This window comes from Lipotes vexillifer, unplaced genomic scaffold (assembly GCF_000442215.2).
Source record: "Lipotes vexillifer unplaced genomic scaffold, Lipotes_vexillifer_v1.1 scaffold456, whole genome shotgun sequence".
NCBI lineage: Eukaryota > Metazoa > Chordata > Mammalia > Artiodactyla > Lipotidae > Lipotes > Lipotes vexillifer.
Genome location: NW_006789438.1, coordinates 885,373 through 899,621, shown reverse-complemented (window position 1 = coordinate 899,621; position 14,249 = coordinate 885,373). Strand labels below are relative to the sequence as shown.

Sequence of the window (14,249 nt, the reverse complement as noted above, 5' to 3'; positions counted from 1 at the left end):
GGAAAGAAATCGTTTCTAACAAAACCAGTGTATTGTGGCAGTTTTCCAGTGGACAGAGGTTATTGTGGTTGATCTCATTATCTAAGGAAAAGGAAGCTAAGTGGTATTGTATTTATTTCTAGGTAATACTAGCAATCAGCTAGTCTGATTTTAAATTGATCCAATTTCTTATCCTTAGTAAGTTGGTTGAATTTTAAATTTTAATATTATTTAAGTACATGGCATACAGTCACGGAAGAAGGATATACAATTTCACGTGATTTCCATTGGAACACACCTGCATTTTAATTAATTAATTTATTTATGGCTGTGTTGGGTCTTCGTTTCTGTGCGAGGGCTTTCTCTAGTTGCGGCGAGCGGGGGCCACTCTTCATCGCGGTGCGCGGGCCTCTCACTGTCGCGGCCTCTCTTGTTGTGGAGCACAGGCTCCAGACGCGCAGGCTCAGTAGTTGTGGCTCACGGGCCCAGTTGCTCCGTGGCGTGTGGGATCCTCCCAGACCAGGGCTCGAACCCGTGTCTCCTGCATTAGCAGGCAGATTCTCAACCACTGCGCCACCAGGGAAGCCCCACACCTGCATTTTGAAGAGTGACAATAAAATGTTAATAGTGGTTATATCTCAGGATAATATTTGATTTAATATATACTTTTTCTGTTCATTCAAATATTTATCTCTATATGTAGGTTTTGATTTATAGTCAGAAAAAAATAGCCTTTACTTTTAAAACATTCTACCATGATATAAAATTTGGAACAAATTAGAATTGGAATGTACTTTATTTTTACTTTATATATGAGTTACCCATAAAACCGCAGCCACCTAGGTAGCAACTTTGGGTCATTTATTAAATTTCGTCTTTCACCAAGTAAGGAACAGGTTTATCAATGATCAATGGCTAACATCCCAGGACACACACTCACACTCTCTCTATCTCTCTCTCTCTTTCCCCCCGTCTGTTCCTTCTGTTCTCATTTATGCTCTCTCCCTCTCCACTGCCCCTCTGAACACTGCCCAGGCTTTCATCAGTTTGAATCATCAGTTCCTCAACTTGGCGTCCTGATAAAAGTCCATTACTTTCTATCAGCCTGGCTGAAATTTTCACTGATGTACCAGACTCCAGTATTCTATTATTCCAGGTGCTTCTCAATTCCCAGTCCCTTGAACTCTGATTCTGCTTCCCCTCCAATTTCTATCCTCGGTGATCACCCCTTCCCTAGAATCACAATTGACCCTCCAGCATACACTCCTCTCTCTTATAGGTTCAGATACAACTTTTTCTAAGTTTATATTTTTGATGAGGCTTAGTGTATTCTTTCTTCCAAAGTACTTGCATTTACAGACAACAAAGACCTCTGTAGACAGGTAAGGATAGTACTATTTTTATCATAGAAACCATCCTTTGAGATCCTTAAAATCCCATTAGCTGTACTTCATTAAATACAAAAGCCCATGTAAGTGCCTAGTGCTATGAAATAAGCATCCATAGTTCCCAGGAGAAAACAGAGCTGACTTTCCTCTTTCTAAATGTTTATTTCTACTTGTTGAGCATTTTAGCTTTCAGATTCAGGGATTGTTAGAAGTGAAATAGACCATACAACTTCTCCTTTGCCCTTGCAACTAACTCAGGAGATTTTAAAATGGATTTAGCATAAAAGAAGTGAATTACACAGCCAACTCAACAAATGTGAAAGGAATGTTATATTTCTCAGGTTCTATCAGTGTAAAAAAAATGCCCTTTTGAATTTATGCATTCCCTTCCCACCCACGATGTTAACACATTTCACAGATTATTAAACAGCCCTTCTGACTCACCTGAACACACAGGATCAATTTAAGAGCTTAATCAAATAAGGATAGATTAACATCATTAATATCAAAATATCAGACTCTTTAAAAAATTATACCACCAAAAAGATTCACCTAGAATACCAAATGCTATCTTTTGTTATCTGCAGAACAACTCTAAATATATAGCTCATACAAATGTACTTTTCAAATGTACTCATACAAGTGTTTCTTAATAGCTTGACTTTGTGATCCCTGTGCTACCATATTCCCCAAACGAGGGATTTGGACTCAGTTAAAATATTCTATTAATCTAATACGCTTTTCAGCTATAAGCCATATACATGAAACTATGAAATGAGTGCATGGAAAAATAGTTTAAATCAGCCAAATAATTTTTTAAGACTGAACTTTTCATGTTTAATGTACACAGCCAGAAACCTTGCCATTCTTCATGCATTACTTTCGTCTCTTTCATCATATCAGTGACTGTTGTGAACTGTGCTTCTCTCTTATCCGTTCCCTGCTCCCCATCCTCACTTCTGCTTCCTTAGTTCAGCTACTTGTCAGTTCTAGCTCAGGCTATTGTCACAGCCTTCTAACTGGTTAGTCTTCCTGTCTCTATTCTCCACTCTTCCCATCTCCCTTTCACCCCACTGCTGCAAGGGGTCTTTCAAAATTACAAAGCTGATCATCTTATTTTGTACTCAGATCTGTATAACAGGTTCCCATTGCCTCTGACATCAGTGGCATGGGAGGGTCCCCATTATTTAAAGCCAGTTTTCCCTTCTCCCCTTGTTGGAGTTTGTGCATTGCCCCCTCCCTGTCACACCCTGCAGTCCAGCCTATAGAACCACTTGTGCTTGCTCCCTGGCATTCTATTTCACACCCATCTCTTGGTTCACAGTGCTTCCTCTATTGACCTTTTTTTCCTTTTGTCTCCTTGAAGAATATCTCATCTTTGAAAATTTCAGTTAAGGATCACTTCTTTCATAAAATTTGTTCTCGATCCCATATGTGGAATTAAAGAATCTCTTTGTGTCTGTTCTTCTCACAGGTGCTTGGACAGGTCTATTCTCCCTCCTTATCAGATTCTCCTGATAGCATTAAACAATCTCTTTTGTGAATGCTCTTCTGCTACAGTGTTTGGGATATGCCTGTTCTCCAGCTATCAGGTTATAAATTCCTCATGAGCAGGGGCTGTAGCTTCCTCATGTTTTTATCTCCAGGTCTTTGCCTAATGCCTAAAAGACATTTAGAATATATTCTTTCAATACATTTTAAATATTTTATTCTTCAGATATCCTAGCATTTTGAATATTGTATGTGCTCAAAGTCATTTTTGTTACTGGAATTATATTTTCAGTGTCTTTCAAGTTTTCTGCCCTGGTTAATTTCATTCAAACTAACAATCAAAGGATATATATTCGCTAAGCTTTTAAAACAGGTGGATTGTGGCATTCCTACAAATATTTAATTTGGGAGAGAAATATGGATCAAGATAATAAAAATTTGATGACAGGCCCATTATACAGATCATAAAAGTAACATAAAGGATTGCTTCCTACTCTTATACTCATCAAATCACCTGAAACACTTTTGAAAAACTACAGATTCTTGAGTCTCATTCAGAATCTTCTTTGTAGGACTATGAACTCTGTATTTAAAACAAAAAATTTCCCATAATGCTCTCCAAGTGATTCTGATCCAGTTAGTCCACAAAATAGCTTTACGAAATCAGTGATTTAAGGAGCTAAGGTGATTTTGATACACAGCCAAGATCAGAAATCACAACTTCCAAAGATAAATTGCAAATAATTTAGCAATAACTAAAACTTCAAGTTATTATCTTTAACATCTTTTACCAGGCATATAGCTAAAAAACTACAAAGCCAGAATTTGAAACCAGGAGTTGCTCTTTGCAAATCCCATCCTTTTTATTCTTTATTTTTCTGCCCCTCAAAATATAATGCTACCGGAGGTGCCATAAGTAGCATGGTTAACCATCATTAGGAAATACTTCCAAAAAGATTTTGATAAAAATTTAAAATGTGCAGTTACTTAAAAAGTGTATGTTCTTGTTGCTTGACAATCAAACCTCAATTAATCTAAGAATTATTTTAAGAATGAAAGTTCTCTGGTCTCATGATTAACATGTAATTTTTAAGAAAAAATAGAAACATCACAGCAGAAGTACTCTTGTACTTCTGGGATTAAGCCAATTAAACCACTTCAGCATTGTCAATAAAAGGATAAACTCCTTTTGGTATTCCTCCTCTCATTTTAAAGTCCATGTACCAGGCATAGAGCACACTATAACCAAAAGGAAGGAAAAAAAAAAAAAGAAAGCCCTGAGTACACTTGGCTATTGTGTATTCATGCTGGTTCTGGACTCTTCCACATTATTGATCCACTTCCATCTCTAAAGTCCAGAGAATACATTCCTATCTTTCCTTCATGGGCCTGATCCCCAAAGACCTCAAAATGTACCTGACTTTCCTCAACACCTGATTTCCACTGGTAATTACAATGCAAATAGGTTATTATGGAATAGGGTGGTTCAAAGTGTTAGACCACACATCTTAACCTCGAAAGGAAACGATGGAAAATGATTCATTTAATAAGAAAGTTAGCTTTTTTTTTTTTTTAATGTATTTGTTTAGTTTTTTCATGTGTATGTCCACGATTTCTAGAAATTCAAAAAGGAGGATTCCTGGAAAAGTGCAGACTCTCTTTGACTCTGCAAAAGTCTGTTTGGAGCTCCTTTTTACAAGGAAGGTTAGATTGTGAGCCTCTGACTCAGAGATAAAGAGCATTAAAACACGTGTACACCTCCTTAATTTGCCCCTTCACAACAACCTTGCTGTTTTTTCTCTGCCTTTGCCATTTTTTCCCACAACTGATTTCTGCATTGCACCCCAAAGCAAAGCATTAGTAGGGAGACGACTTCTTAGCTCAGGATGAATTCTAAAGTCCTCACCATAGCCTACCAGGACCTGAAAAGGTGTTTCCCTCTGAGATCTCTCTGACTCATCTCTTACTACATTTACTGCCTCCACTCTTGTCCCTCTACCTTCCTTGTCCTTCATGAAGCACACCAAGCCCATGGCAGGCTCAGGCATTTGCACTTACAATTTCCGTGTCCCCCAGATACTGAGCTGCATCCCTGCTGGATTCCCTCACTCCATGCAGCTCTCTTTTCAAATGCCACCTTCTTGGAGAGGCTTCCCTGATCACCCTCTAAATAGCACGCTGTGCCACCACTACTCTCTACCCCTCAGGCTGCTTCATCTTTCCTCTTAGTACTTTGCATCTCCTGGCCAATTACATATTTCTTTGCCATCTGTCTCTGAGCACTGGAGTTTAAATTCCATGAAAGCAGAGACTATGTTTGGTTCACTGTTATTTGCTTCCCTGAATAGTACCTGACTCATTAGAAATTCCTAATAAATATTTTTAACCCAATATATATGACCACAGAATATCAGCTTACTGAATGCACTAGTGAATAATTTTTAAAAGCATAGGTTCCTCAATATGGTATTTTATATACTTTTAAAATTTTATTTTATTTATAAATGTGTTTTACACACACACGTATATTGCATATATATATAATGATGTATATTTATGTAGTATATACATATACTACATGTATATAATGTAGTAACCAGAACAATTGACCCTGAATCCCCTTATTCTCTCCTCCCCCAAGTACATATCCATTCTACCACACACACACACACACACACACACACACACACACACACACACACCTTGCTGTGTCAATGTGATTGCTGTAATATACCATCCAGTTGGTTATATTTGAATTGTGGTTTCTTCCTACACTTTGTGGGTGAGTTAACATGTCAGTCTGCATGGACTGATTTTGTAGCTCATCATCATGATGATGCCAATGGGCATTTGGGTCTTGGGTGATGCAGGCTGTTCACTACACCAGACAGCTTTCCAAGAACAATATATCCAGGGGTGGCACAACATCTTTTGTGATTCATAACATTCCTCCAAAGGTTATTAGGTTATTGTAATCTCTTGGGGCATCAGCTGCAGATATCACCATCCCAGGCTTACAGACAGGTCTATGTGCTAAGTATTAAGACAAAATCTGAAGTGGTTATGTGATAAGGCACAGCATAGGTGGTACAAGAGAGCCATGATACCAAATCCCGACTTTGCTACTTGCTTAGAAGTATTATCTCAGGTTAGGTGTTTAACATTCTAAACCTTAGTTTCCTGTTCTGTAAAATGGGAATCATAATACCTATTTGATAATATTGTTGTAAGGACAAATATAAATAATAGTGTATATAAAACACTGTTTGGCACCAGCCAAATACTCTAAATGGCAGTTATTTAAATAAAATTTTCTCTCAGTCCCCATGAGGGCACTTAATTCAGTGCCTGAGGCATAGGAGCTACTCAAGTACTATTTGCTGATTGATAAGGCTATCTTCCAGTACTCTCTGGAGACCCTTCTCTAATCATCTTAGGTGATAAATGGGGCATGGAAAAGAACAAAGTCAGGATAGCTTTGGTGCTCATGAATTCAAGCTAATCGGGTCCTAAAATTTGGAAATGATTACTTGAGTGTACAGTTAAAAAAAAAAATTGCACCAGGGGTACAATGAGACTATTGTACTCAATATAATCTTTTTGTCTCAAGATAACACTTTAAATCTTAGGAAGAGATGGATTGAATCATGGTCAAGATGAATAATCATAATAGTTCTATTGAAAGAACAGTGAGGGAAGGTGAACAACTTTTAAAGTGTCCAGACACCTTTTTGATTTTGCATGCCAATAGGCAGGGTTATTGGAATTTATAGTCTAAAGAATAATTTGTTGAATTGTGGGGTTATGTAGTCATATTTACATACACACACACATCACCCTTCTGTCCAAAGTAAATATACATTTCCAACTATATTTACTTGGAATATTGTGAAATATGTTTTCTTTCCTTGAGTCTGTATGAGTGGTACACAGAGTACGGTGGGGCAAGGAGAAGGTGGCAGAATATAAAAAATGTTATAAAAATCTATTGTGCATGTGACTTACAGATTCAACAGATCTGACTAGTGAATCTTGTTTTAAATAACCACCAAACCAGCTTTGTTCTTTAGGAATGCAACTTTGCCCACTGTCTTTGTCATAGTTTGGAAAATTCTTTATCAATAGTAAAGAAGACATACTTCCACTTAACCTTCCAGTGTAGTGAAAAGCACATATAATTTGATTATTAAATCCCAGGTCAGCCATTAACTAGTTGAATGTCTTTGGGGTTTTTTTACGTCTCATTTCTTTGATTTATAAAGTGGAAATAAAGATAGCTAGCAGAAAAGATGTTATTGCAGAAATCAAGTGTGTCTGTATATATACACATATTTACAACACATTTTTATTACATGCATTTTGTGTGTATGCGTATATATAAAGCACTGTAGAGTAAGATTTAAAACTTGCTTCTGCTTAATTAAAAATGTAGCCACTATGTAGAATATACTTTAGATGTTTCTTGAATAGTGTAAATAACAGCCTTTTCTAAAAGAAAATAATAACATTAACTATTTGCTTTCTTTTATTATAGGCTTATGAAAAAATTGCTTACCTTCTCACTAATTTAGGTAAGTCCATTTTTCTTCACTCTTTAGTAACATGGGCATATTATTCTGCAGTTGCTTTACACACTTTAGCATTTTTTATATTTTTTTATATCAACTTTAGTTATATAATTGTCAATAAAAGTGAAAGAAGGGGGGCGTAGGAAGTTGGACTACATCACATAACTATAGAGAGGCAACGTGTATAGTTACAAAATCTTACTAGAAATTAGCAAACCTAGTTCTCCCTACTTGGAATTGCTTTTTTCCACTACCTTTTCAGTTCTTCATGATTTTCACCCCCAATATTTATTTTTATCAAAGTGTCATATTACATGTACACAATTTAAAAGGCAAAAGATTATTAAGAGATTTATAATAAACACCAATCCTTTGCCACATTATACCCATTCTTATTTTCCATATCCCTGAGGGACGGCTTTTTAACATTTTATCAATTAATTTCTTCTGTTATTTTCTACCCTGTTTCTAAATTGCATGCCATTCTTGGGTTTTCCAGCTTTGGGAAGTGATTGCCTTCTCATCGTAAAGACAAGAACTTAAGTCTTTATTCCCTGCAGTGTTCTGTCCCCGCACACTTTCCCATCCATCACCGGCTAAAAACAGACTTAATTCCCCTCCTTCCAAACTAGTTGTGCCAGCAGTTTTAGCCAAATGAATAATTAGTGTTCAAATCATTGTGTCTAGAGAACTATGTTCACATCTAAGGCATGGTGTGTACTGTGATCCTTCCTTTCTTACACAACCTTTATATTTTCATGAAGCTAATAACAGCACTTTTTTTGCTTAATTGTCTACACATACTTTCCTTAATTTATCCCAAACTTCCTGCCATAACTCTAAATTCTCTCTGAATACATTCAGAAACATCAAGAATTGTATTCATTTTATTTTCTTCTTAGAGTTATCCTCCCTGAACCACTGTCTACTCCAATCTCAATAGGTTACCCTCTGGGCTTGTGCTCAGCTGCATCTACACTTCCCTTCACCAGCACTGTGGGAATTACTTTCACCTTTTTTTTCTCGGTTGGACATTACTTTTTGGATCCTATGTTTCTTCTGTCTTAACTTAATTCCTTATTTTGCTACCTGGAAAGTAAATTTCTCAAAACCTTACATGTCAGAAAATGTCTTTTTTTCTATCCTCAAACTTAATTTTTGGTCCCCCAGTTTGGGGTACAAAATTTTTATTGCAGATTTGTTTGAGCAGTGATCTTTTATTGTTTGAGAACTCACCAGAGCCAAGGCACTGGGCTAAGCTAAACACTTCTCCTTCATTATTTTGTCTTATTGTCATTACAACTCTATGACAGTATGATCCCTAGTTTATGGATAAGAAAACCAAGATAATTAAATTAAATAACTAGAATTTAAACTCAGAAGTGACAGACTCCATTGACTATGGTGGAGGAACTGTATGACTCTATTATGATATATCACTTTCATTATAATGTATTTACAAATACAAGTAACAAGAGAAGGAACAGTGTGTAGAGGGAAGAACTAGTTCCTAGTTCATCCTCTGGATGACATGAGCACTTGGAAATTACATGACTATGAGCAAGTTTTCCCCTCTCTCCATTCCATTCTTCCTCCTCCTCCTCTTTCCTCTGTTCCTCCTCCTTTTTTTTTTTTTTGAGTCAGTTTCTTCACTGGTAAAATGAGAATGATAATACTTCCTGTTTCACCATTGTAGGCTGGCCGCCTGACCCATGACAAGTGCTCCATAAATGGGAATGATCTTTTTCATCATTTTCATTATTCTTTAAACCCACTGAGCTACAATTTCTTCAGTTGGGTAACAAAGCACTTGCACTAGATTGTCTCAAAGGTTTCTTCCAGCTCTGATCCCTTACATTTGTTAACTTTTAAAGTACTTTATACCCAAGATAGAAGCAAATATAAGCAAGTGATTTGGGGACCACAATTGATAGTAGGAAACAGAACAGTTATCTGTGCTAAGTTCCAGGTGTATTCACTTCATACTTGATTTTTCCATCTGTAACTCATACCATAATGCCTGTGGATTCATAACTGTTGATTAATAATGAATGAATTGTATTGATTTAAATTAATAAAATATTGATATTTTATTTAAAGTAATATATCATTTAATGTATATACCTATAAATATATATATATAATATATATGACATTATATTCTGTATAACTTTTGGCTTGCAAATTTATGCTTCAAATTAGAAATTAGGTTTAACTTTCTAGAGGAGGCCAAACACTGTTTTATTTAAAATATTTTTTTAAACTTTGTTTCCTGATTTCTTTTTTTGTCCAAATATTTTATTTTCAAAAACCACACACACACAAAAATCAAAGCTTCAATTTTATCACATTAAGGTTTTTTAGAGAGGAAATATATAACATTTGATTCCAAGAGATAATTTTTTCAGCCTAGTTTTATAGTTGAGAATTAGATCAGAATGGTTGTCAGTTGTTCCAAATAATAAAGTAACTATAATAATGAACTGTGATTTATCTGTAATATTAATTATCTATAAAAATAAACCTGGATTCCAAGAAACAAATTAGGTCAACTGGTAAAAAGAGTTTTTATTTTGTCAGAGGTCAATTCAGCAATAGGAACATCTATATCAAGAAAATAGTAACAATAAAATCATATGTCACCATATTAACATTAGGCAAACAAGAGTTTAATATCTATTTGAGAGAGACAGAGAAACACTTCATACTGATAAACAATCTACCAGGTCAATATAATAGTCATGATTTCTATACAGCTTTTCATAAACCTTCAAAACATAGAAAGCAAAAAATGATAGAAATACAAAAATAAATTGATAAATCCACACTCAAAATATAAGCCAGGATATAGAGTATTTGAATATCATAACTAGCAAGCTTCTTTTAAAATATATATAAACTGTATGCTCAACAGAAATATTATTTTCAGACACTTGATACATTGACAAAACTTATCTATGTAATTTGGCCACAATGAAATTGCAACTTTTTTGCCCCAAAACAGAAATCACACAGGACACATTTGTGGATCACGATGCAATAAAATTAGAAATGGAGAACCAAAAGCAATCTTACTCACAGGATTTTTAAAAAATCCACATTCTCGTTTCTAAATAAGTTTTATGCTTAATTTACAAACTATTTCGAAGGAAACAACAATGAAAACACAACCTATCAAAACCCATGGGGAAATGTCAGCCTATCCTGACTGCTCTCACTGGTGCCCACCAACCAGTCACTCTTTTGGATGCCCCACAGACCCCCTCCTATTTCTGACACCTACCTGCCTTGGGCTTGGAGTTCCCCAAGACCTGTTGCGTTTTTATTCTGCGCTTTGCTCATGCATGTATTTTGGCCTCTCTTTTCCTTAGTCAGAGCCCATCTATTTTCTACCTTTCTTGAATTTTTCAGTTATATTAAAATATATATATTAGATGTGCATATATATTTTCACTTATTTGGGTACTGAGTGGGAGCAGAAGCTTCAGTACATGCTGCCATCTTCATCCAATCTCTCTCATCACTGTATTTTGTTGTGTTTGTTTTGTTTTGTTTGAAAAGTTAGAACCCTAAGGTGTGAGTTGACAGAGTTCTTAAAATTATCTTATCTAAATTCCTCATTTCACAGATTATAAAACTGATTACAGAGAAATGTGAAGAGACCTGCCTAAGATTACCAGCAAATTAGGTGTAAGGCTGAGATAAAAACGGGCTCTTGTGACTGATGTAGCCCTCTTTTCTCTTTACTATTCCACTTCAGTCTGCATACAAAATATTCCTTTTTCAAAGAACCCTGTGGACAATTTAGGTCCCTATATTAAGTATAGCCAGTTTGGGTGAAAGACTGATCTAATATTTGTGGTTACCTCTAAATGAAAGGAGCAGAGAGAATCCTGAAAATCTTTATATCTTAATAACAAGCATCATACTTCTGTAGCTGTGGGAAATGTCTAAAGATTATCTCATTGGATCCTTTCAGCAACTCTATGGGACAGATATTATCATTCCTATTTTTACAGATGCAGACACTAGAACTCAGAGACATTGAGTGGCTCATAGAACTAGTAAATGACTGAACCAGACTTTGAACATGGGACTTCTGATTCTGTATCCATATTTCTTGTCATTTACCTCATCTATATAAACACGCCCTATGTTCCTTTTAGAATATCCTCGAACAGAATCTGAATGGGAAAACAGCTTTGCTCTGAAGATGTTCCTCTTCCAGTTTGTCAATTTAAACAGTTCTATCTTCTATATTGCTTTCTTTCTGGGGAGGTAAGTCAACTCCATAGGCATTATCTTTGCAGAATGACAGAGATTGTCAACAGTTCCACTGCTGGTTTGTTAACAGGGGTGGCAAATTCTTGTCCTCTGCTTTAGAAAACTGTCCCAATCAATCTTCACATGCTTTTTCAAGTCAAAAGACTTCTCAGTACAGTGCTTCTAGCTGCCACTCCCAGTTAAAGTTGGCATAAAAAAGTAAAATCATATAACAGTATTACTTTTCTGTATACCTGAAACTAACACAACATTGTAAATCAACTATACTTCCATTTTTAAAAAATAAATAAAACATATGCCATCCTTGGGTTGAATTATGACTCTCCAATCATAAGTAATGGTTTTGTTAAATAAGAAAATAATTTTTATGTAACCCAGCTTACAGTTCCTTAGTGGGGAAACATACCTATCATGGTAATACTTTTCTTTTCCTTAAATTTGCTGCAAAATATGAAAAAGAAGCATATTAAGCTACTGGTTCTGGTTTGCCATATGCTTAACACTCTGACAAGTGCCATGGAAACATGCTGAAGCTAGAAATATTTTAAACTAAACCATTCAGCACATTGTATTAATATTCGTTAACTAGGTCAAGAAGACATTAAAACTTCACAGGTAAAAATAGAAAATTTCATTCGGTTGGTTTGTCTGTACTTTCTCAACTCATTGATATTGACTTTTTTTAAGTTGGGTCCTTTGATGTGTAAGCATGGCCTAAGTCAACTGTTTGGGTACAAGTTGCTCCAGAGAACACTTAAGTCTCTACCCACACATGCACTTGTTGTAATGCATTAGTAAATGTTCTTCAGTCAACCCACATAAACGCTAATGAATTAAAATGGCTTTTTACAGATTTGTAGGCCATCCAGGAAAGTACAATAAACTTTTCAACCGATGGAGACTGGAGGAAGTAAGTAATTGGTAAGGGTGGGTGTGGGGATAGGCATGGATATGGACCAATGACTATGGGAGGAAGAGGGAGTGGGAAGGGAGAGAAAGGGGAGGTGGAACAGGGAATTTCAGGCATGCTGAAGACACATTTTCAATAAAGGAGACTTCCTATCGTTTCAGAAATGAAGGAACTAAGTCTTTCCAAAAAAGAGGGTGATCCTGACCTCAGCTCTTTTTTTTTTTTTGTAAAGCAGGAATTAGCTCATTTATTTATTTATTTATTTATATTTATTTATTTGATTATGCCGGGTCTTAGTTGTGGCTCGTGGCTCCTTCGTTGCAGCACGTGGGCTCCTTAGTTGTGGCAGGCAAACTCTTAGTTGTGGCATGCATGTGGGATCTAGTTCCATGAGCAGGGATCAAACCCAGGTCCCCTGCATTGGGAGCCCAAACTCTTACCACTGCACCACCAGGGAAGTCCCTCAGCTCTTTTTAATATTCCATCAAAACTATTTTTTCCATTCACAAAGCCCAGAAATTTAGCTCCAGAACTGTTTTTCTTTGGGGGAATTATTATTGTCTATTGTACTGGTTTCCAAGCTTTTAAACATGCTGGGTTTCCTTTTAAGCAGGGAAAATTTAGTCCAAAAGAAATCTTACTTCAAATACTAATTTATAAATATATAGGTATATCTTCAAAGTCTCATATTTCTTTATTGATTTATTATATGTATGTCATGGAAACAAAATGTCTAGGAATAATATCTCTCTATCACAGTGTAAGAATATTTTATATTTTCACTGAGACTGACAAATTGTCCTCCCAAATGCTATGCTCTACCTATAGAGTATGAACCTACTTTTCAGACTTCTGCCGAGAGAAACATTTTAATTTTTACCAATAATCCAAAGGATATCTTCTTTTGATTTCAGTTCCTTTAATTACAAGTGAGATGGAGAATATTTTTCATATGTCTGTTGACATTTTATACTTCTGTGTGTGTATTATTCCTATTTATTTTTATTAAGCTGTTTTTCTGTTTTAATAATTTATAAACAAATAAAATTAGACTCTGATCTTTCATATTTGCTGCAGATATGTTTCCCATTTTCTTGTATATAGTTTAGTTTAGTTTTGATATTTTTTTACAAAACTATATGGCATTTTCTAATCAAAATATTACTGTTGTTAATGGTTTGGGGAATTTGTATCATGACAAAAAAAAATGTATTCTCCATTCAGGAAATTTTAAAAATTCACATTTTTTTCTTTTAATTATTTAGTTATTTATTTTTAGCTGTGTTGGGTCTTCATTGCTGTGTGCGGGCTTTTTCTAGTTGTGGTGAGCGGTGGCTACTCTTTGTTGCGGTATGCAGGCTTCTCATTACGGTGGCTACTCTTGTTGTGGAGTCTGGGCTCTAGGCATACGGGCTTCAGTAGTTGTGGCACTTGGGCTCAGTAGTTGTGGCTCACAGGCTCTAGAGCAAAGGGTCAGTAGTTGTGGCACATGGGCTTAGTTGCTCCATGCATGTGGGATCGTCCTGGCCCAGGGCTCAAACCCATGTCCCCTGCATTGGCAGGTGGATTCTTAACCACTGTGCCACCACGGAAGCCCAAAATTAACATGTATTTTTAGCTAATGTTATT

General features: G+C 35.8%; 1 protein-coding gene across 2 annotated transcripts in view; it reads left to right on the top strand.

The window, feature by feature from the left end:
• ANO3 (anoctamin 3) overlaps positions 1–14,249 on the top strand; it is a 194,255-nt gene that overhangs the window by 158,361 nt on the left and 21,645 nt on the right. For both annotated transcript variants that reach the window (XM_007462609.1, XM_007462608.1), the window contains 3 exons: positions 7,393–7,429; positions 11,593–11,704; positions 12,563–12,620. In XM_007462609.1, the coding sequence (XP_007462671.1) occupies positions 7,393–7,429; positions 11,593–11,704; positions 12,563–12,620 (207 nt within the window). The remainder of the gene's footprint in view (positions 1–7,392; positions 7,430–11,592; positions 11,705–12,562; positions 12,621–14,249) is intronic.